The sequence below is a fragment of the Balaenoptera acutorostrata genome, chromosome 6 (genome assembly GCF_949987535.1).
Source record: "Balaenoptera acutorostrata chromosome 6, mBalAcu1.1, whole genome shotgun sequence".
In the NCBI taxonomy this organism is placed as follows: Eukaryota; Metazoa; Chordata; class Mammalia; order Artiodactyla; family Balaenopteridae; genus Balaenoptera; species Balaenoptera acutorostrata.
In genome coordinates this window covers 49,599,777-49,623,477 of record NC_080069.1, presented here as the reverse complement: position 1 = coordinate 49,623,477, position 23,701 = coordinate 49,599,777, and the positions used below count along the sequence as shown (strand labels likewise).

At 38.1% G+C, this 23,701-nt stretch overlaps 1 protein-coding gene across 2 annotated transcripts in view; it reads right to left on the bottom strand.

The window, feature by feature from the left end:
- The window catches only part of PLAA (phospholipase A2 activating protein), a 36,412-nt gene extending 13,147 nt beyond the window's left edge, over positions 1-23,265 (bottom strand). Inside the window, exons 1-7 of one of the 2 annotated variants that reach the window (XM_057547675.1) lie at positions 22,714-23,265; positions 16,233-16,426; positions 8,257-8,357; positions 8,049-8,169; positions 5,630-5,797; positions 4,677-4,860; positions 2,495-2,664 (exon numbers count right to left, since the gene is read on the bottom strand). In XM_057547675.1, coding sequence (XP_057403658.1) covers positions 2,495-2,664; positions 4,677-4,860; positions 5,630-5,797; positions 8,049-8,169; positions 8,257-8,357; positions 16,233-16,426; positions 22,714-23,051 — 1,276 coding nt within the window. In that variant the 5' untranslated portion in view covers positions 23,052-23,265. The remainder of the gene's footprint in view (positions 1-2,494; positions 2,665-4,676; positions 4,861-5,629; positions 5,798-8,048; positions 8,170-8,256; positions 8,358-16,232; positions 16,427-22,713) is intronic. The other variant, XM_028165110.2, reaches the window with a different exon arrangement.
- Positions 23,266-23,701: the final 436 nt, after the last annotated feature.

Here is a 23,701-nt window from a genome sequence, read left to right as displayed (position 1 = left end):
AGCTGTAGCTGTCTAGTCGAAGACTACCTTATCCCGCCCCCTTACATTTTGTAGTCCCTAGATTACACACTGAGTAATGGTCAGTGGAACCTGGGAGGGTGTGATAAACGCCAGTTCTAGGCCTAGTCCATCATCTTCTACCCTCCCCTCTTATGCTGTCTGGTGGCTGAATATCTATAACCAAGGGGACCCTGCAAGCACATGATGAAGATGGTGATTTCAGCATGGGTCCCTGAATGACCTAGAGGAGTAAAATTATTCTACGAACATGTTCCAGCATACCCTGCTGTCAACTGAACTTTAAATGTGCAACAAATAACCTTCTCTTGTGTTAAGCCACTGACATTTTAGGATTTATCTGTTACAGCAACCAGTGCTATCCTAAGTATTATACATTTCCTGACCACTGAATTTAAAACTCCTGTTTTATTTTTTATTAAAACTCAACACCTGCTTTACTTTTCCCATAGTACTTATCTAACATACTTGTATATTTACGTATTAACTTTTTAATTATCTGTCTCCTCCTGTAGAACATAAATTTGTGAGAACAGAGATTTCTGTCCCTTTTGTTATCTGTATTCCCCAGAGCTTAGACCAATGCAGGGCAGACAGTAGGTACCTAGTAAATATTTACTGACTGTGTATATATAGAGACAAAAAGATTACATTTTTGCAAAGAACTGTAAGAATATTAAAAACATGAAATAATACAGTGGTGTTCAAACTTTTGGTTTCAATATTTCTTTACAGTCAGAAATGTTATTCAGAAACCCAAACAGCTTTTTTTTACGTAGGTTATATCAGTTGATTTACTGAATTTGAAATTAAAAATGAGAAGATCAAAAAATATATTTACTTCATGGAAAACAGTAATAGATCCATTACATATTGAATAAATAATAGTTCAATGAAAAATAAGTATAGTTTTAAAAATTTAGTGAGAAGTCTGGCATTGTTGTACATTTTTGTAAATCTCTTTACTGTCTCTCTTAATAGAAGACAGCTGGATTATCATACCTGCCCCTGCATTTAACCTGTTGCAATCTGTTGCTTGGTTGATGTATACAAAGAAAATACAGTGTCACACAGATAATACAGTTGAGAAACAGAGGACTAGTTTAATAGCCTTTTCAGAAAAATGTGGATATTCTACAAGTAGTAGATCCTGAAGGTTACAAATTTAGAATCTGAAACTATATCAATGAATTTTTCACGCTCTATTATACTAAAATCCATCGGTCTATCTTATACTTTGAACCGTTCTTTTACCCATGTATGATTTTATAAGACCATGAACTGGTCATTTGGAAAATACTGATTCACTGAGCTATGCAGATCTTCCATATGATTACACATTTTATTATTCAATATAAAAAAACTGCATTTGTTAACATTACCACTAATGTTACAAGTTTTCCAAAATTTCAATTTTCATTTGGAAGTCTGAATTTTATCTTTGGCAACAAATGCTGTCAGTTGTTTTCCTTAAAGTGACATTCTCGCTTTGTTCATTTTCAAAAAAATATCTGCCAAATACCTAAGCCTGAATAACAGTAGTCGTTCTTTGAAATAAAAATGGCATTCCCTGAAAAAAGGAAGAGTTCAGCCTGCAACTCAAATGACTGCAGAAGTACTTATCCCTGAGGCACATGGTACTTTGGTAAACTGTATGTGTACTTTACGCTTTGTCATCCAGAATGTTAAAAATGACATGTACTAAAGGGCCAAAATGTAACAAAATTAATTCTTAATGCTTCATCAGGGACACTCTTAAGGGCAGATGGCATTTTTTTTAATGATGACTGCATACCAGTGAAGAACACCATGACTACCTGAATAGTTTGGTGCCACTGCCTTGATCTATGTACTAAGGAGCCGGCAGTTTTACCCACCACCGCTTTTATACCATAAATGTAGATGATAACACAGTGTAAAGGCAAATAACATCTTAGTATTATAAAACTAGCTTTGACCACATGGATATCCTGAAAGGATCTCAGAATCCCCAGAGGTCCACGGACCAAGGGATCATGGATATATCCAACCTAAGATTTCATTTGAGACAACTACTGTTCTCTGATTTTAAACTCAAATGATCCCTAACTCCTTAAGCAGACATTGCTTTAATTAAACTCATTTTTATTTTTAGTCTGCACAACCTCTCAGAGAATCCAATCAACCAAAAGGTATTAAATGAGTGACTTCCGAACACCTACTATATATGAGCTAAGTATTAGGTGATTTATTTAAAGAAAAAAAGATTCCTGTTTATGGGAAACTTAGCTCAAAGTCTTTAAAACTGTGAGGCAGAGGCAAAAAGAACATGATTTTTCACTGTGGTTATGCATAATAAAAAGTCTCAAAGATCAGTACCTGGCAATGAGAATAATACTGAATGACTTAACAAAACAATCTTTTTTTCTTGTCACTCATTATCCCAAAAGGCAAGCATGGTAGCATTTTTTACTACTAGATACACTGAAATATTTACCAGGTTCATTCAGATGTTCCCTCCCAGGAAGCTGCTCAGCATTAATGTCCCCTAAATCACCAGTTTTGGAATCAATGGTTGCCTGAGAGAGTTCTCTTTCAAAAGCCTTGATTTCCTCAGCACTTGCTGTCCGATCCTCCGATTCTGTAAACACTCTAATAATACCATCACTATAAGGAAACAGAAACTGATTTTAAGTCACTGCCACAGTAGGTGAACATTATCACACTTCAATGATCCAAAGCAAAAATAATATGCATTTGTGAATATGAAAAATGCTACTATGTATTTATTGCTGAGTATAGAACTATGCTGATTTCAGCACACTACCCTCTATTACTTTCTAAAGCAATGGAAAGGGTGGAAAAAGACTAAGGAAAAAGTTAATGGCAAAGAACAAAGAAATATGTACTTAACACAATTTTCAATTCCAAATTAAATATTTACCATCATAAAAATCTACATAGCATACACTTTTAAAGTGAATATTACGCACATAGGTATCATGGTATAAAGAAGGGTAGTAAACTGTTTAACCTATAAAGGGCTCAAATACCCAGCATAGGGCTTAGAAAATACTAGATGCTCGATATCCGTTCATTAGAAATGCATGCAGCCTGTCCTTACTATGCCATTAACTAGCAATGTAACCCGAATCAAGAAAAAAAACAGCTTCACCTCTGGACTAGATGGCAGTCTCAGCCTCTATTCTCAGAAAAATGACTTCATTTCCATAATTTCTCTTTGTGAAATTTTGGGGTAGGGGAGGCAAGTTAGCCACTTTCAACTGTACTAATCCTACTCAACTCTACAGAAAAACTTTCTTACTTAACCTTCTACTAACAGCAGTGTTACCCCTTTATTTTTCTTCAACTTTAAATGACTTTAGGGTGAAAATAACTAAACCAACAAATCAACCTCTGGCCCAGCCAAGGAGTAAAATACATCCGCTTTATTAGACACTGTATCCCTTATGGCTGTCGCCCTTTTTCCTCTTGCCTTCAGTGCCACAGTAGTCTATAATCCTTTCCCTCATCCATTTCTTCAAAAAACTCTTTATCTGTCTCCTCTCATTTACCTTTTTCTATCATTTTCTATGAAAATGTGATGTCAAAAAAGTCACTACTAACATCTTTCAAAGCAAATCCAAAAGCTTTCCTAACTTTCCACTCCTTAACCCCTCATGTACTTATTGACACTGATCACAATCTCCCTCCAAAATCTCTTTTCCATCTCTGAATTTCAACATCTGGCTTGCTTTTTGTTTAGGCTACTGGCTTCTCTTTTTCTACCCACAGTGTATCACAAGTTCAGTCTTTAGTTCTGTTCCTCCCCTTCTATGTTTCTTCCCTCAGAGAAAGATGCCCTACTGCTTGACTCTCGAAGTTCTGTGCCAATCTTGCTTTTCAGTCTCAGTTGCTACACTAGGACCCAGTCCAAATGCCCATGACCAATCTGCATGAGTGTGGCTTATCACCACTTGGATCCCAGGAAGTTATCACCTTCTTCACCAAACCAATTCTCACTCTTGCCCATTTTTATTAACGTGGACTTCTAATCATCCGAAGTTTGAAACTCTATCCTTTTCTGACACCCCCCCTTCTGATCATTTTCCTTCCGCATTATCTCATTTTCTGGTCTTCTATCCATTAGCACTGCAGGGTCAATATTTCATAACTTTACACCTACTACTGCAATTGCTACCAACTTGGTTTCCTGCCCATTGTCACCACTAGTTAAATCTAACCTACATATTTAATAATTCATAAGTTCTGCTTTAATCACAGCACTTCTTGCTCAAGAGCTACAACCCTTTAACCCCAAGCACTGAATCTAACAAATGCCGGGCATTCCAGGTTCTCCATAATTAAGCCCCACCCTACCATCTTCCCCTGTCATCCACTGTTCCCCAGCATTGTTCCTCCACCATTTTCCTTCATTATCTTTCAAAACCCAATTCAAATTTCTTCTCCAGAAAGTTTGCCCCACCAAGCTCTAACTTCTCTAATTTCATGTTTCGACTGCACAACTTACAGTGCAATACTATTGTAATATATCGTGTATCATTGGTGCAAAAGCTGTTATACCTACTACTGTTTTGTTTAGTAACACAAACGTGCCTGTGGTCTCCCCAATTCACCTGAAATTCCTATGGCTTATCTCTGTGCACTCTAACACTTACCTAAGGCCTAGACACATATTATTGATTGACTGACTAGAACATGAATACCTCGCACCAACCACAATGTCACCATTGTCTAGCACACAGCAGCACCATATAGACTGAGCTGGAAGTCGGATTGTTTGAGCACATTCCCCGTGTTTCCAGATTCTCAGAGATCTGTCTTCTGCTGTTGTCACAAAATCTAAAATTAATGAATACAGGAAAAATTAATTTGAATAAATAAAATTAAGTACATTTATATATACCACCTTTCTAAATAGGCATACTGATTTTTAAACCCCAAAGTATTTATAAATTATAGCTTTAAATTTTATGTATTTGTCACTTATACAATATACAACTTCAAAAAATCACATTTTTATATATTTCACATCTTACACACTGTACTTTATACCAATAAATTATAAGAAGTCTTTCCTCAGATGCCCAAGAACTTTTTACAACACACCATCAAGTCTGAATTAATATGAAGATGATCATACAGTTTTCTCCTTTAGGAAAAAGATACTTATGAAATAAAGTTACTAAATTATTCAAGTTACAGTTAGTAAATTGATTTAAAACATTAGCCCTCTGCCCCCCACCTCAAGATGGAATAGAACAATGCTCAATGCTCAATACAAAATTTAAAATATGGGGCTTCCCTGGTGGCACAGTGGTTAAGAATCTGCCTGCCAATGCAGGGGACACGGGTTCAAGCCCTGGTCTGGGAAGATCCCACATGCCGCGGAGCAGCTAGGCCCGTGAGCCACAATTACTGATCCTGCACGTCTGGAGCCTGTGCTCTGCAACGGGAGAGGGCGTGACAGTGTGAGGCCCGCGCACCGCAATGAAGAGTGGCCCCCGCTCGCCGCAACTGGAGAAAGCCCTCGCACAGAAACGGAGACCCAACACAGCCAAAAATAAATAAGTAAATAAATTTAAAAATATGTAGTATAAGAAAGTCTTACCTTTACAATTTGGAAAGACAGATATGCTATAAATATAATTTGTATGACCATAAAATACTTCAAGACACTCGCCAGTGATTTGCCACCTTCTAATACTAGCATCATTTGCACAGGAGAGAAATTCTGTCTCACTCAAAATTGCCAAGCCTCTTACACAGTCTTCATGCCCTGTGTTAAAAAAAAGAACAAGATTAATCAATAAAAATGGATCATTTGGTTGATGGCTCTATGTATTTTATTAACATTATAAAACACATACCAGTGAATATTAAAAACCGATTTTCAAGTTAGAGAAATACTTTTATTTTTCCCGGTAGAAAAACCTGATAGCCAAAATTTGTATTGTAGGCTTGGCAGTATTTTTTATCACCAGTCTTGGGAAGTTATTCTATATTTATCATATCTTCTCTAAATTATTTCTTAAAACTTTCTTAAACCCCTCCAGAAATAGGATTCTGATCCCCACAATTTTTTTTTAAAGAAAATCCTTTATTTATTGATTGATTGATTGGCTTCACGGCATGCGGGATCTTAGTTCCCGACCAGGGATCAAACACGTGCCCCCTGAAGTGGAAGCTTGGAGTCTTAACCACCGGACCACCAGCGAAGTCCCCCAATTTTTACTTGACAATTCATTTCAACTTTTCTTCCCCAATAACAAAGAGTAATTCATAACATACACAATATTAAAATATAAACAGATATATAACAAAGAGTAAATATCCCCTAAATTTCTCACCACATAATACTGAGATTAATATTTATAAAGCACCAAGAAAAGAAAAACTAAGATTACAAAAAAGATTTCAATTATTTAAGAGTTTGAAATAAAATCTTTATCACAGAAAAGTAAACTTTATTAAAATGTGAAATAGGTTGAGAGAGATTAATTTATCTAAAACCACACAATCAGTGGCAGAGCTAAAGCAAGAATTCAAGTTCCCTGCCTCTTATTCCTACTTCTTTTAATTCAACGAAAACATAAAGCCAAACATTGTTGCTTTACCAAGGGAAATATTTCATAATTTATATAAATGCAGGCATTAAAATGATAAAATAAAAATTAATGACTACTGATTTTTTAAAAGGGCAAGAATTTATGGAATGAAAACTTCTTGTGTTATGCTGATTGTATATATACATACGTGTGTACGTATTTATTCCTCTCATCAAAGGATATTAAATGTTTTTAAAAACTTGATAAGATTCCATTTTTTTCAATATTGAGGCACTGTAGATGCCACTACAATTTTTTTTAAAAGACAAAACATTCTCAGAAGTTTGTGATCTAATAAAGGAGACCAGAAGTCAAAACCTTTCCCATGCTCAGTATATTTCCTATGCTGATTCAGATTAGCTATAACAGATTAATAAAAACTTAATACATATGTTGTATATATGGAAGCAGAAACAAAGGGATGTTTAGTTATAACTCATTGCCCATTTTCCACCTACAGATAGTTTTATCTGCACAAAGGGACTTCTTGAAGTATTATCCAGGATGCTGATCAACTTTTAAGGAATAAATAAAAGCAAGGAAAAACAAACAAACAAAATCATACCAAAAACGTTAAGTGCCCCACAAATAAATCATCAGTTCTAATATTAGACAGCAGATGCCTCGTTTTAGGAGTTATTTAATAGCTGAGGTTTTAAAAGACTACCCATCTGAAACCACAACATAAACAAAGCCTGAAAGTTGTTATTATTAAACAACGTACTTCAATATTAATAAAAGCACGACTGATGTTTTCCTCATATATGAAGATAACACTACTGACCCACCCTCAATAAGACTTATGCTTGGAAGTTTCAGGCTGAACTTGTTCAAATGACAACCAAAACATAACTGAGTACCAAAAATGACATATATAAAATACACAGAAGCACATACCCATATTGTAGCTATTTATTAGTCCATATCTGGTCGTTTTATGAGAGGTCTCAGTACATCTTTTAAAAAGATATTACAGGGCTTCCCTGGTGGTGCAGTGGTTAAGAATCCGCCTGCCAATGCAGGGGACACGGGTTCGAGCCCTGGTCTGGGAAGATCCCACATGCCGCGGAGCAACTAAGCCCATGCGCCACAACTACTGAGCCTGTGCTCTAGAGCCCGCGAGCCACAACTACTGAAGCCTGCGCACCTAGAGCCTGTGCTCCGCGACAAGAGAAGCCACCTCAATGAGAAGCCCGAGCACCGCAACGAAGACCCAACACAGCCAAAAATAAATAATTAATTCAAAAAAAAAAAAAGATATTACATATTAACTGTCAGAAAATTTACATTCACCCAAGTTAAATGGCTAAAATACACTGATGTTTTTCAAATACCACTTTAAAACTTCTAAATTTTTGAAAAAAATCACCTGTGCAAATAGGAAGCAAAGAGATTAACAAAATCTGTCTACTCTGATCTTACCAGAAAAAGTCCTCTCGCATCTTCCAGCCTTCCACAGTTTAATGGTCTTGTCTGCTGATCCAGTTAACATTAAGCCCTGCTCAGGTAATATCTTTACTGCCCATACTGCAGCTGTATGACCCTGTGAGAAAAACGGGTATTAAGTTAAATTGCCACAGAATCATCATCTTTAATTATTTTCTCGAATATTCACATAGAACTACTGTACCTGTAAGGTCATCATGCATTTGTCATTCAGCCAGACTTTAGCAGTAGTGTCCCATGAGCCACTAAGTAATGTCCCAAATTTTCCAGATGAAAGACTACAAACTAAAGGGAAAAAAGGCATTAACACATTTTCATAGAGAAAAATGCTCAACCTTGCTAGTTACTAAAATACTACAATTTTAAAAACACTTTATGAAGTGACGGTATTAGCTAATTAAGGCTCAACTCAATGGAAATGCAGAAGAGTGCAGCGGTCAAGAGCACAGACTCTGGTGCCAGGCTGCCTGGGTCCAAGTCCTAGCTATACCACTTAGGAGCTGTCTGACCTCAGGGATATTACTTAACATCAGATTCCTAGACTGGAAAATGAGGGAGCAGGATTAAGTGGGTTGCACAATCCCTTCCAGTTCTAAGAAACTACACAGGAAAATAATGCAAATGATTTTCAAACGCTATTTATATAGTTATTTAGGGTCACTTTAGTTAACATGACAGAAAAAACTAGAGTTAAGCTGACTCATTTCATTACTCAACAGTAATGAAATGGTTAATTTAATGCCTTATGATCTTTATGTAACACTGTACAAGCTAAAAATTATAAATATGAAAAATTATCTAAAAACATGGAAACAAAAAAGACAGAGTTCTGATTAAAAATGGCAGATTATCCACAGTAATGCTATAAATGGCATTAATCTACAAGGACAAAGAAAACAGAAAACAACATAACTAACTTAGCAAAATGGAGGAGGTTACACAGAAAGCGATGAGAAGCAGAGTAACTGGCCCCACAAAACTGAGACTAAGTATCCAGTCACTAGGTTCCACAGAGGATGGGGCTAAGCAGAGGACCTGAAAAATGAGAACAGTGATTCAAAGGCTGCACACAACAGAGTGAAACACCAGACCTCTCCTCTCAGCCTACAGTGTCAGGAGAGTACTTCCTTATCCACTGCAGGAAGGAGACTGGAGGTTTATTCTCTGGAGGAACTGAAGCAGCGTTTCTAGACTCTGGTCACCAGGCATAATAAAGGGCTGGAATAAGGAACCCTAAGAAACACAAGGGGAATAAGCAGAAAGTCTCCATCCTGAAATGTGGTACCTACAGTCCCCCTGCTCCCAAAGTAAGAGGCAGGAGGACTGAATAATGTTAAAGAACTCCAGATGCAGACATTCGAGAGGGTTTCCATCTAAAAAGTCAGACCATCAGATCACCCTCTAATGAAGCCCACCAATCATCAAGCTCCACCTACACGAAAGAGAAAAACCAAAACAAAGAAACAGAAAAATAAGGGGGAAGGGGTTTGGGGGACCCATAAGAAACAAATCCAATTTCAGGAAGCAGAAGAAAAATCTCCAATACAATATTATTTGCAAACAGATATATAAAAAAAGAACTAATGAGAGAACAAGAAAACTAAATGCTAAAAATAAAAGAACCAAACTGAAAAAATAATAATAAAACTAGGGGGAGAAAAGTCTCCTGAGAATTAGACCCAAAAGGCAAATATATGAAAAATAGGAAAGGATAATTAAGAATGTTAGAAAGTAATTTCAGAAGGTCCAACATCTAACAGGGATTCCAGAAAGAGATAATTGGGGAGGGGGAAGAGAAAGATGAGGCAAAGAACACAGAAACAGTACAAGAAAGATTCCTAAAAATGAAGGTCATGATATCTAGACTGAATGAACCCACAAAAGTGCCCAATGAAAGGCACTTTGAGAAACAGAGATAGACATGCATTGTGAAATTTTATAACATTAGAAATAGAGAAGACTCCAAAAGTTTGGGAGGGGACCAGAAAAGTGTCCCATAGAAAAGATGGGGAATCAAAATAGCATCAAACTTCTAAATAACACTATACACTAAAAGACAATAGAGCAATGCCTTCAAAATTCTGAGGTTAAATGGTTTTAACACAGGATTCTACATCTAGCCAAAAAATCAAATATTCAATAAGACTAGAATAAAGCTATTTTCCAATATGCAAATACAATATATTTAACCCCCATGTCACAGCTTTCTTAGGAAGCTGCAACAGCTGTATTACACTAAAATGAAAGAGTAAGTTAAGAATGACAAAAACATGGGATCTAGGAAACAGGGAAATCCAGGATGACATTAGCCCAGGTAGTACCAATCCAACAGAAGGCTAGAAGGTTACAAGAGGAAGTTTCCAGGAAATACATGGAACATATAAATATTTTAATGTGTGTGGTAGCCATTAGTGATATTCATCAAATATTTTCTGCTCTTCACCTTCTAACCAAATGGTAAGACTGAACTCCCCAGTTCCTTTGGCTTTAGGCATGCTACATGACTTGTTCTGGCATTGAAAAATGAGCAGAAATAATGTTACTTCCAGGTGGAAGCTTTAAGGACAGGTGCACAACGAAGCCATGCTCCCTCCCCACTACTCCAATATCTATGAAAGCACATGTTGCAGTGAAGCTTCTGTCATCCGGATCCCTGAGTGATTACAGGAGCAGAGCCCCCTGCTGCACTGGATCTATAAGAAGCAAAGCAAACTTACTGCATTAAGCCACTGTGATTCTGGAGATGTCTGTTACCACAGTGTCACCTAGCCTACCTGACTGATTCAGAATTAGTAGCAAAGGTGAGGCACTGCTGAAGCAAAAAGCTGAAATATATGGCAGTGGCTTAACAGGCAGGTAATGAGGAGATTATTACCACAGAAGAGAAGGCTGGTGCTCCTTATCATGTAGTAAGGAACATCTGGTAAAGCTGTTACTGGCAATAACTCAGGACATGACAAACTTGTAGTCTAAAGAAAGAGGTTGGAAACCAGGACTTCAATGATGGGTGTCGCTTACTATTGGCCACATTTGGCTAGGTACTAAAAGAATGGAATGAGATCAAGAACTGGCTGGTTCCCAGCCAGAAATGAAGAGTCCAAACTTAGGGATTTGCAGAGTTGGAAGAGCCAATTGCTTCTCAAGCCCAAATGAAAAATGTAAACCCGATAAGTCCTTTCAGCAGCAAAGGACAATTGAAACCCAGCCATGTAACAGGAACAAATCAAAAACACGGCCATCCATCCTGCCAAAACTTCCAAATGGATTTAAAGCATTTTCAAAGCAAAGAAAATTAAGGTTGTTGCCCTGAAAATAAATGCTTTCACCTGGGAAAATAGCTCAGGGAAAAGAACCTAAAGGTTCAGCTTTCCAACTAAAGTCTGAAAGGCACAAGGTTTCAGTAGCTAAATCTGAAGAGGCACACAGGGAAAGAAAGAAGAAGAGATGGGGAGTAATATAGCAAATCTAGACTACAGCTGAGGTATGACTACTGACAAAGAGATCTGACTGGAAATCAAACAGGTAAAAAATATAAGTTTTTCAAAGAGTTATGCTGCCAATAACTAAAAATGTCCGTGACTGTTCAAGACTTAACACGACCCTTGTGCACCTAGCTCCCACAGGCAGAAAGCAAGTTGAAAAAGCTGGTTAGTCCCCAAGGAGGGTTAATGTGACCAAGGAGAATAATAGAAAAGAATCCCAGAGGGTTAAAGGAGATCCATGAAGAAAAATGGATTGGGAAACCCCTTTTGGAGAGCAGAGGGAACTGATCACAAAAACCTATCACTCCCAGAGTAGGGGGTCCTTGAAACAGTCACCCATCTGAATTTCAGATGACTACAGATTAGAAACTGCTGTCTTGCATTGTTCCCTTTTCTGAATGGGAGTGCTTCCTCTGATTACCCTCAATATTCCACAGTTGTATACTGAATGAATGGGTGACAGGTAACTTGTGTTTTTTGGTCCACGGATCTCCAAATTTAAGAGGAACTATGTCTGGACCTGATGTAGAAACACCTGAGCATCATTTCCCTGATGTTTAGAATACTATGTATCGTCCAGAAATTCTTAATTTTGAACTTGATGCTGCAACTGGATGGGACTTTTGGCTTCTCTGACATTAAGAGAGAAGTGGGTATATTTTGCCTGCAGAAGAGAGAGCAAGCTGAATAACTAGTGACCAGAGGTAAACTGTGGTAGCTCTCTCTTTTTGGGCCCTGGCACTTGCTCCGAAGTGTGGGATGGCACTTTCCTCCTCCATTACCTAAAACCGCAACTTGTAAAGTAACTGGAAACTGTTATATATATATATTGACTAAAAAACAGTACCACTCTACCATTTAGAAAATAAAATTTGGGCTAGAAAGCTAACAAAAAAATGACATGACATAAGGATGTCAATCATTAATTTCTTCATCTCCTACTCACTAATGTGGTAGGTTTTAAATTTAAAAAAGAAAGAAAGAAAGGAAAGAAGGGAGGAAGGGAGGGAGGGAGGGAGGGAGGGAGGAAGAAAGGAAGAAATGACATTTGGCCTCAAACCATCAAGTAACTTAACAAAATAACAAAAGATGACCTTATGATAAAGTAGAAACAAACCAGGCAGAAAAAATACCCTAAAATGTGAAGCAGTATTTTTACAGCACAGGTTTCTATGAGAAACACCTTAAAAGAAAAATCAAGATAAATATGATTACATAAAATAAACTTTTGCATTACAAAAAGAAAAAAAGAAAAACAAGAACATATATAAAGTTAAAAAAAGATAATGAAATGAAAAAATATTTGTAATTTGTATCAAAGGATTAATAACTCTAACTCATAAAGGACTTTAAAAATGGCCAATAACCCCACATTATATGGACAAGAATGTAATTCTCAGGAAAGAAAATGCCAACAGTCCTTCTGTATATGAAAAAATGACCCCTCCATAATGAGAGATGAAAATTGCCCCATACTAAAATATCATTTTTCACTTATTTTGGCAACAATCTAAAAATCTGACAACATACTTTGTTGATAAGGGAAATAGGGACGTATATACTGCTGTTGGAAATGCAAAAAAAGTTTTAACACCTAATGTGGGGATTTGGCAATAACAAAATTAAATATGCATTTACCCCTTGATCCAGAACTAGATATCATACCTAAGTTACACTCACAAAAGAACAAAATGACAGATGCACAAAGACACTTGCACTAGCAAAAATTTGGAAACTTAGATATCCATCAATAGGGGACTGGCTAAATATGTTAAAATAGCTATAGTACAGCTACACAGTGATATACAATGCCACAGTAAAAATGAATGACTATTTCTATATACTGAAATGAAGTAATCCCTAGGACAATATTATCAAGCAAAAGTAGCCAGGGCAGAAAACTGCAGTAAGATACCTTCTATCTAAGAAAGGGGCAACATAAATATACATACATATTTGCTAATTTTTTTTTCAGAAAGAACAGAGTTAATAAACAATTAGTTACTTATAAGGATGGCGGGAGAAGGCAATATAGACAGAATCCAGATTTCTCTGAATGCACCATGTTGAATAGTTTTTTCTTTGCAATTATGTATGCTTTATATAACTACAAAACAAAATTAAGTTAAAAACAAATCCTGGTGAGCACCACTACAACTCAAATTGAGGTTTCTAAATACTATCTCCCACTAAAAGAAAAACATAAGGCTTCTTGGCAAAATGGCTGATTTCAGGTCTAGAACATTTTGTACTACCAAAAGCAAGGAAGACTACTGAAGGTCTTATCAAGAGGCCACAGGAGCCAATTTTTTAAAGAGGTTTCCAATGATCAAATATAGGACAATTTGAGAATCAAAAAAGAAAAAAAAAAGATGTTAGGGAATCAACTCATTCTGAAACCCAGTAAAACAGGTGACAGAAGGGGCAAGAAAAGCACTTATCCTGTCTTCTCTGTGTAAATGTCTCACACTGTAACCAAAGAGTTGATGTGAAAAGTTCTTTACAGAAAAATGCTAGCTATTAAATCCAGAAATAATGGTAGAACTAGAGTATAATTTGCAAATTTTAATGAAATATTGGATCTATGCAATGATCATCAGTAGATGTTAAAGACTTATTTTCAAAGGCTGATGGGAATTTTATAAAGAATGAATGAATCTTAACATCATGAAAAGAAATATTACATGCCTCCTGTTGTGCTACAACAGAAAGTATACAATTCTTGCTCAAAACTTGAATCTGAATCTGATCAAACTTCTAGACCTAATAGCTTACAAGACTACAGGACTGAGGAACATGAGGCTAGAGAAATGAGGCTTTAACCAGCAGAGTTCAGATTACAGGAAATTCTATAGGTAAAATAAGCTGGTTTCAAATAGAGAGGGGATTTAAAAAAAAGAAAGAAACTAATAGATCGAAAGACATGTGGACCTTGTTTGGGTCACAATTCAAACAAACTGTAAAAAGAAACATTTGAGACAACTGGGTAAATTTGAACATTCACTGGATATTTGGTAACGAGAAATTAGGTTTTGTTTTGTTTTAGGTGTGATAATGATATTGTTTTTAAAAAAGAGAGAGGGACTTCCCTGGTGGCGCAGTGGTTAAGAATCCGCCTGCCAGTGCAGGGAACAAGGGTTCGAGCCCTGGTCTGGGAAGATCTCACATGGCGTGGAGCAACTAAGCCTATGCGCAACAACTGCTGAGCCTGCGCTCTAGAGCCTGCCTGCCACACTACTGAAGCCCATGCACCTAGAGCCTGTTGTCTGCAACAAGAGAAGCCACCGCAGTGAGAAGCCCGTGCACCCCAACGAAGGGTAGCCCCCGCTCGCCGCGACTAGAAACAGCCCGCACACAGCAATGAAGACCCAACGCAGCCGAAAATAAATAAATAAATTAATTAATTTAAAAAAAAGAGAACCCTTATCTTTTTGAGGGGTCAGCAAACTGTGGCCTGTGGGCCATCTGTTTGTGTACAGTGCACAAACTAAGAATGGTTTTTATATTTTCAAGTGGTTGAGAGAAAAAAAAAAAAAAGGTACTTGCTGACATGTGAAAATTATATGACATTCAAATTTCAGTGTCCATAAATAAAGGTTTATTGAAACACAGACATGTTCACTCGCTTATTTATTGTCAGTGGCTGCTTTTGCACACAATGGCAGAGCTGAGCAGTTGTGAAAGTGACTGTATGGCCTGCATAGCCTAAAATATTTACTACCTGGCCCTTTACAGAAAGTTTGCCAAACCCTATTGTAGTGCTATATATTGAAGTATTTACAAATGAGATAATATATTGGAAATTTCCTTTAAAATAATATTTTGGAAGAAGCAGAAGATGAAGCAAGATAGGCCTTGTGTTGATAATCCTTGAAGCTATGTAAATACATGAGTAGAAAAGATCATTACACTATCCTCTTATGTTTGTTTATATATAACTTATTATAAAATACTATGTCTCTACTTTTGTATACATTTGAAGATTTCCTTCAAAAAGTTTAAAAAAATCTGTATCACCCTGTATTGAAGATTTCCCATACCTACACACAAAACATTTTACAAACTCCTTAAAGAAATTAAGTTTAGAGTGCTTATGGGCCATACTATTTGCTTACAGTTGTCCCAAACTATTCCAGATACATAAAAAAAAGTAGTACACATACTGCATTGATTAAGCGTATCATTTTATAACAAAGAGCTGTTAAGCAAACACGAATCCAGGAATATAAAAGAATCAGACATACAAATCACAGAAAATGCTGTTCAAAAGTATTAAATACTCTCAAATAATGATACCAGAACCCTAAATACATTCCTTCTGGGGCTTCAATTTGCTGCATAAATACAGACATAACAGCCCAAAGATAAAGAAGTGCTCTCAGTTTTCGTGAGTAAATGAATTTCTTGCACAAGATAGCTGAAAAACCAAAATTACAAAGTATATAAAACCATAAACTCTTCCTTTTTACATATATAATCATGTCAACCTTTACTGATGACAATAAGTCTGTAACAGAGAATTTGCAGAACAATGATGATCCAAAAGGTTTTCACTATTAAGCCATAGCTATAGGTAAAAAATAATAATAATAAATACAAGGGAAAGCAGATATAAGAATTTTATCTTCAAAAGGATGAAACTTATTCAAACAGAACAATACCAAAGCATTATACTCACCAGTATTTTTGTGACCTTTTAGTACATAAAGTGGCGCTGGACTCTCCAGTGAGAAAATGCAAATATTGTGGTCATTTCCTCCAGTGGCGATTAGTCCATGAGGGTACATGTCACTTGAAGGTATGATGCATACACAAGAGACAAAATTGGAGTGGCCACTCATACAGTGCATTTCTGTAAAGCCCCTGTTAGGACTGGAAAGACATGATAATTAATAAGATATACATTTGTCCTCTGACTTAGCCTAGGACAGACGTTGTCAAAGTACTAATTTTCTTTTAGTATCTAGGTTGAACTTTATATACTACTTTAAGAATCTATTGTTTTAAATTAAATATTAAATACCTAATTTGTCTTAGCTACTACAGAGGCTTAATCAGATTAGGAGAAGTTTAATTAGTGTTTCACTGTTAAGAGTATGTTAATTAACAGAAAGAACAAGGAAGGAAAGGAAAGGAGACAAATACCGTAAGTGGTTTTTTTTTCCCTCCATCTGCACTTCTACTTATCAGTGATTGTTACCGTAAGAAATCTCTGGTGAAGTGAAACATTCATGCAATTAGGATAATGGAATCTACTATCAATAAGCCGTAAACACACTGAGGACATTTGCACACTGAAACATTAACTTAGTACTTATTAGTATAGCGTGTGTATCTAAATAGCTAGACTATCAATCACTTCCAATATGCAAACTAAAGGAACTAATACAGGGACATATAAATGACTGCTCTAGGGACACAGCATATTAATAACTGCCTGGGAATTAGAATGATTACCAATTTGTTATACACATCCTTCACTTAGCACCACTCCCTTACATAACAAGTCAAACAACAGATTATGATATACTATATGTGGAAGGCAGTAAGTTAGCTGTAGAGGGGGATAAAAGAATTATATCCCTGATTCAAGCTAAATCAAGGAGTTTGTGATCTAGCTGAAGGAGATAAAACAACTGTACATAAAAGAGAAGACTCCCAGATAAAGACTGCACACATGCTTATCTATATTCACTCCCTTCCCAAACACCACAACAATATGTATAATGTATATTTTATATCTATCTAACCATCTATGTATACTTTAAGAAAGGCATAAACCCACAAGGCCAGAGAGAATAAGAAAAAAAAGAACAGAAATATAATCGAATACTGAAAGCTGACAGAAAAGTAGTAAAGGCCTTAGGATACTTGAGAAAAATGAGTTCTAAGCAGGCATCAGGGAAAGTAAGAGGCCCAATTTACAAATGAATCTGCAGAAGGCTCAAGAATTAGCAGCACTATGTATCTCTAGGAAATGGGAACAAAAAACTAGAATTAGGAAGACTAGTTGAAAGTCTTTGGAATCAGACACAGAATCATATCAAAAAATCTTCAAAGTAAGGTATTTGGTAGTAGCTATTTTTAACTTGTTTATTTTGGTGTTTTTTTTTAAGTGTGGTCTTAGAAACCTTTTTTTTTTTAAATTTATTTATTTATTTATTTATTTTTGGTTGAGTTGGGTCTTTGTTGCTGGGCACGGGCTTTCTCTAGTTGCGGCGAGCGGGGGCTACCCTTCATTGCAGTGCACGGGCTTCTCATTGCGATGGCTTCTCCTGTTGCAGAGCACGGGCTCTAGGCGTGCAGGCTTCAGTAGTTGCGGCTCACGGGCTCTAGAGCGCAGGCTCAGTAGTTGTGGCACACAGGCTTAGCTGCTCCGCGGCATGTAGGATCTTCCCGGACCAGGGCTCGAACCCGTGTCCCCTGCATTGGCAGGCGGATTCTTAACCACTGCGCCACCAGGAAAGCCCTAGAAACCATTTTATCAATAAGCCCAAAGAAATGTAAAAGATAGGACATGTTTAAAAATCTATATTATATAAACCACTAAATCTACCTAAATGTGTCCCTTAGCACTCCCCAGTACAGATGGATGCTTGTGTGTATCTACCGTAGTGATCTGTGAAGCTCTTAATGGCAGAATCCAGACCTGGTTCTTCCCAAGTTTGTAGCACAATGTTGTACATGGTAATCATTAAGTACTTCTTGAATCAGTGAAAAAATGCTTTAAGCATCAAGAAAAAAAAAAAAAGACAGACACTCCAGCCAGACAACTGCCCCTCTTGTACCCAGCAAAAGTCTTAAGTTTTTTCTTTAGAAAAGGTGAAAGTCTTTGGCTGGGGGTAGACACAAAGCACAGTTGAGCCTTGGGGTATGAGAAACATGTACAGTCACCATGGAGGCCAAGACCACCAAAGACAAAACCTAGAAGCCAGGCAATCATCCTCTAGGCAGGAGATCAGCCCTATGAAACAGTCCAGCCAGATAACCCTACCGTGAAGCTCATAGCAATGAAGCTCCACCGATAACACAGATCTTCCCAGGAGTTTTTTAGTTCTCCACCCTTAATGGAAAGCACAGAATAAGAATTACCAGACATTTGGGGTAAAATAGTGACCAAAACAAACAGGGAGGGGAAATAACCAATTTGGAGGAAACAGACCACTAAGGAGAAAATAACTTTAAAAAAATCAGCATTGCCATCCTTAGATATAAGATATTGCAACCATGAAACAAAAACATAATTTCACAAAAAGTTAAGGCAACTTCTGAGGAAGTATAGTAGACAGAGAAAGAAAAAAATTTATAGAGAGAAATTAGAAAGCAATTTAGAAACAAATTCAATATATGAATAAAAAGTTCCAGAAAAGAGGACAGAGAAAATAAGACGAAACCAAAGAATTTAAGAAAATGTCCCAGAACTTATGGACACGACTTATGGACATTAAAAAGGACCACACTTAATGAATGTGAAAAATGAATGAATATAGACCACCTCCCAGAGAGAAAAAAAATAATAGGTCAAGAATAAGAATGGCTTCAGACTTCTCAACTGTAACACAGTGAATCCAGTGGAGCAATGGCTTCAAAATTCTGAAGAAAATTAGGAAACTACAATGCTACAAACATTTAAATTATTATTCAAGTAGCTAGGCAGGCTAAAATCATGTTCCAATTGCAAGGTCTTAATACATTTATTATCACTGCACTGTATTTCAGGAAGCTCCTGGAGGATGTGCTCCAATAAGCTGTCAAGGAAGAAAACCAGGAAAGTTAAAGGATATTGATAATAGAAATCTAACACAAGAGGTCCAAAAAGGGATTCTCGAGAAGACAGTGAAGGGAGATCCCAAGATTAGCTGTGCACCAGAGGCAGACAGACCAGGTCAGAAAGTTTTCATCATCAGGAAAATGAAACTGTTATATATCCAATGTGTCTAGAGGTCTTGAGAGGAGAGTTAGACAACTAGCAAACAATATGAAGTTGAATTAGTGATAAATACATAGAAAGTTAAGCAAATGAAAACCAAAAATAAGACAATTATTAGCTATAGGGAGATCATAAAATTGTTGAGGAAAAGTTATCATAGTTTATTCCACAGCTCAGGTGTAGATAGACTCTGTACAGTCACAAAACACTGATTTAGTCTACATTAAATTAAACTATGTTATAAGGATCAGGACATAGAAAGGATGCATGTGTGATGGGGGTTGGTAGAGGGTAGAAATGAGAGCTAAATTTTCATATTCCATAATAAAAACTAACAGAAAATGCTAAAACAGAAAACTAAAAGAAATTTTAAATGAAAAGAAATAGCAGTATAGCACTTTATATACAGATACGGAAGCAAAATTCAAAAATAAGCCATTAAAAGAGATGAAAATTTTGCCTTCAAGAAAAGGGAAGAGTGGGTTGGAGGGTAGGAAGGGAATGGCTCTAATTTCTTAAACTCTGCAGAACTACTTGACTAAGGACCCAAGGTGCTGAGTGTTTACATGAGGGAGAAGTCACTCCAGCCTTGGCATGGTCAGGGAAAATTAACACATGATGTTGAATCTGGAGTTGGCATCTTTCAAATACGGGTAGTTTTCAAAAGGCAAAGCAATCGTTGGTGACAGACTTGGGAAATCCAGTTTACTGTGAGGTGGGCTTCTAGAGGCTTGAAGCCGTCTGCAACAATGGCATGTTGACTGGTTCAGTTCAATGTACAACCGAAAAATGGCATCTCCATTCTGAAGCGCCTTCAGAAGACCCGGAGGCTTCCTCGGTTTTCAGTGGGCTCTTGTGAAAGATGAAATATCTGGTTTAGTCCACCCTAGAATAGAACTATTTTGCCTCCTTGAAACTAAATTAAATCCCCCCATCATTATCAGTCCACCCCTACATTATCCACCCCAATCCAGAGCCCTATCAACAATGTACATGAGAAAATAAAAATGTTTACTACTTGGCTCCAAACATTTTACTGCACTTCATTAATTTTATTAATATACCATGAAATAAATAGAAATTGTCAGGATGTCAGCCTTGAGGACACTTTTTATCACACTAAAGGTACGGTTGAGACACTAGTTAGGATGCCTAAGAGTGACTATGAGATGCTCTACCACAGCGCTTGGAAATGAGAGGAAAACAACCTTATCTCACCAATCACTCACTATGGAGCCCTGTGCCTGCTACAATGCAGGCTCTCAATCAGTGTTAATTGAATACCACATGAATTCTAAAAAACAAAACCGAAAGACAACGTGAACTAAGTGAAAAGAACCAGTTTTCAAAGAGAGGGTCATTGCAGCTCAAAGTTTGTCAAGTTCCTGTGATCCAGCGATTTAAGCTCCTGTCAACCTAACACAGTCCTACAACGTAAAAGTTTGAGGATTTAGCTGTTCAACAGAATTCAACTATTACAACAAGCATCCTTTAGCTACTCTTTACTGCAATGTTCATATCCTACTGGGCATGTGCTTCTACTGAACAAAATTTTAAATGTACAAGCTTAATCAGTAATTTGTACTCAAATACACAGAAGTTATGTATCAGTGTTACCAAGTGGTTTGGAATACCACAGAATCTTAAGCATTAGAGAAGACCTTATCTAATTCAATATAGGAGTTTCCTCTACAATATCCCTAGTTTAGTCTGTCATATTTTGGCTGCACTACTGCAAAAGCCTCGAAACAGGTCTCCTTCCGCATTTATCCCTTTGCGATTCATTCTCCACCTGAAGCTAGCAGAAACTTCTCCACAGGTAAATCAAATTAATCTGTCCTCTGCTTGAAACTCTGAAGGCTTCCACCTACTAACTTCTTTCCTCAGCCCTCTTCCCAGGGCATGATCTGGCTCCCGCCAGCCTCTAAGACCTGCCCTCACCTCACCGTTCATTCCCTCCTGCACATTGGGAATTTCCTCCTTCTCAATCCAGGGCCACTGTGTTTGCACCTCCTACTGTCTACAGTGCTCTTCCAATTCAACCCTTCTGGTTCCTCACTCCCTTGACCAGCTCAAACTCAGTATCATTTAAGAAAAAAAACAAATGCCAAAAACACCTTCCTCAGAGAGGTTTCTTTCTTTAACATCGCTCTCCACTCAATTCTATATCTTATATCTATATTTGTTTTCTTCATAGTACACATGCCAATGTGCAATTATTTATTTGGTTGTTTTTCATCCATCTTCCCTCCCAGACTGTAGGCAAGATCTATAAACACAGGAAACTTGTCTGTCCTTTTATTCTTCTTCTTCAGGATCACAAACAAATAGGAGCCACTCAATAAACAGTTATCATCTGAATTTATGGATGAAAATGTATGGTTTCAATGAGTGAAACCTCTGATGGGAGAGTTACTACCTGAAGTAACTTACCTCAATTTTTCCCTATCTGAACTGAAATCTGTCTTCCAGGTCTTAAATTTCCTGTTACAACAACTAAATCAGGGCTAAACACTTGAACTTGATTTGGACTGGAGCTTAACCTTCTGTTTCCTAATATTTTTTTGATTAATCTCTCTGAAAATCTTTTGAAGGCAGTGGGCTTTCTCTCAAGAAAACCACTCCCCCACATCCAGAAAACATTTGAGGGGTTTCATCCCCTCCGTCCAAGTCCATCACATACCCCAGACTAAGAAAGTCTGAGTTGGACAACGTGGAGAGGAGCCAAGGCAACTTTTTGCAATGCAATTTTTGAGAACCTTAATTCTCAAATTTGAGGGAAGACTACAGAACAAATTCCAGGGAAAGAAGAGGACTTAACTTAATTACACATGCCAGATGCTTCCACATGGCCTCATTAAGGAGGGTGCATCTGGCGTCAAAAGTTTTTCAAATCGAAAAGAAACACAGGAAATCATCGTCCACAAACTGAAGCCACAAAAAATAAGAAGTTCGTCCAAGGTCACTCAGTCGTTTAGTGGTCAAGTTAGGCCAAGAAAGTAGGTCTCTGTTCCCCCAACCTGGTGTTCTTTCCACGTAAACCTCACTAGTTTCTTACACTGCGTGCCCAGACTGCCAGTGCTCTAAGAACTAGGAGGGAGCGTGGACCGTCGCAAAGGCTGGGAAGAGTGGAAGAGAGCAGGATAGGGCAGGGAAGGGTCACTCTCTTCCCAGACGCCGAAGGAAGCTTGCAGCACAGCCGCGTAACAGCGGGACTCGTAGCGCTTACCTGTCTGGGACCCAGAGGCGGGTGGTGCGGTCTCGGGACACGGACACAAAAGCCCCCGGTGGATAGAGGCAGCATACCAGGCCCCGCACGTCCAACTCGTGGCCCGGAAGCGAGCAGCTCAGCCGGTACCTGGCGGCGCCGCTCGCCATGGCACTAGTAGGTCCGGCGCCCGGTGCCCTGGCACCGCGCGAGATCAGTCCGCCGGGGAGGCCGGGCGTGCAGCGCGAGAGGGCCTGAAGGTTAGGGGCGTCGGGACCGGAAGAGCCCGAAGGCCGGTGCGGAAGGGCGGCCGGGAAGGGGCGCGCCCAGCGGGCCGAGTGACACAGCAACCCTGACATGCACACCGGAATTCATCATCGGCCTTAGCCCGCCATGACGCAGAGTGTGTGCGTCCCGACTGCTGAGGCCGTTGAGGAGCCGAGGCTCGATTCCCTCATGCGCGCTGGACCACCAACGGAGAAAGAGATACCACCGTCCGGCCCCTCGGAGTGGGCGTCCGAATCCCGATCCTTTCCAAGCCCGCGTCCTCGCCGAGCCCCGGCTGAGCTTTTTATTGTAATACCGGATGTGGGCCGGACTACAAATCCCACAATGCCACGCGCCGGCGGGGCGTGAGTCGTAGGCGCGCCAATCCGGGTATTTTAAATCTTGGTCCGCTGTGCTGTGGGCTGTTTTGTGGCTGAGTTTGAGTCGCGTGTACTGTTGGGGGCCGGCTTAACGCCGCCGATTTCCCCAAACCTTCTCTGCGTAGTTTCCCGAGATTTTTTTTTTTTCCCAATCTAAACTTTTTTAAATTAAAACGAGAGAGCTTGGGGCCAAGTTGGAAACAAATCACTTTCCTTGAATTCTGTGAATACTAAACCGGGATTTTGGTACTTAAAAAGTTTTATTTTATGTGTTAACTCAAAGATTTAAAATTTTCTCTCAAACTGTCACATCTCTATACAAATGGCAAATGCTGGGGCTAACTTAAATGTCTGAAAACACT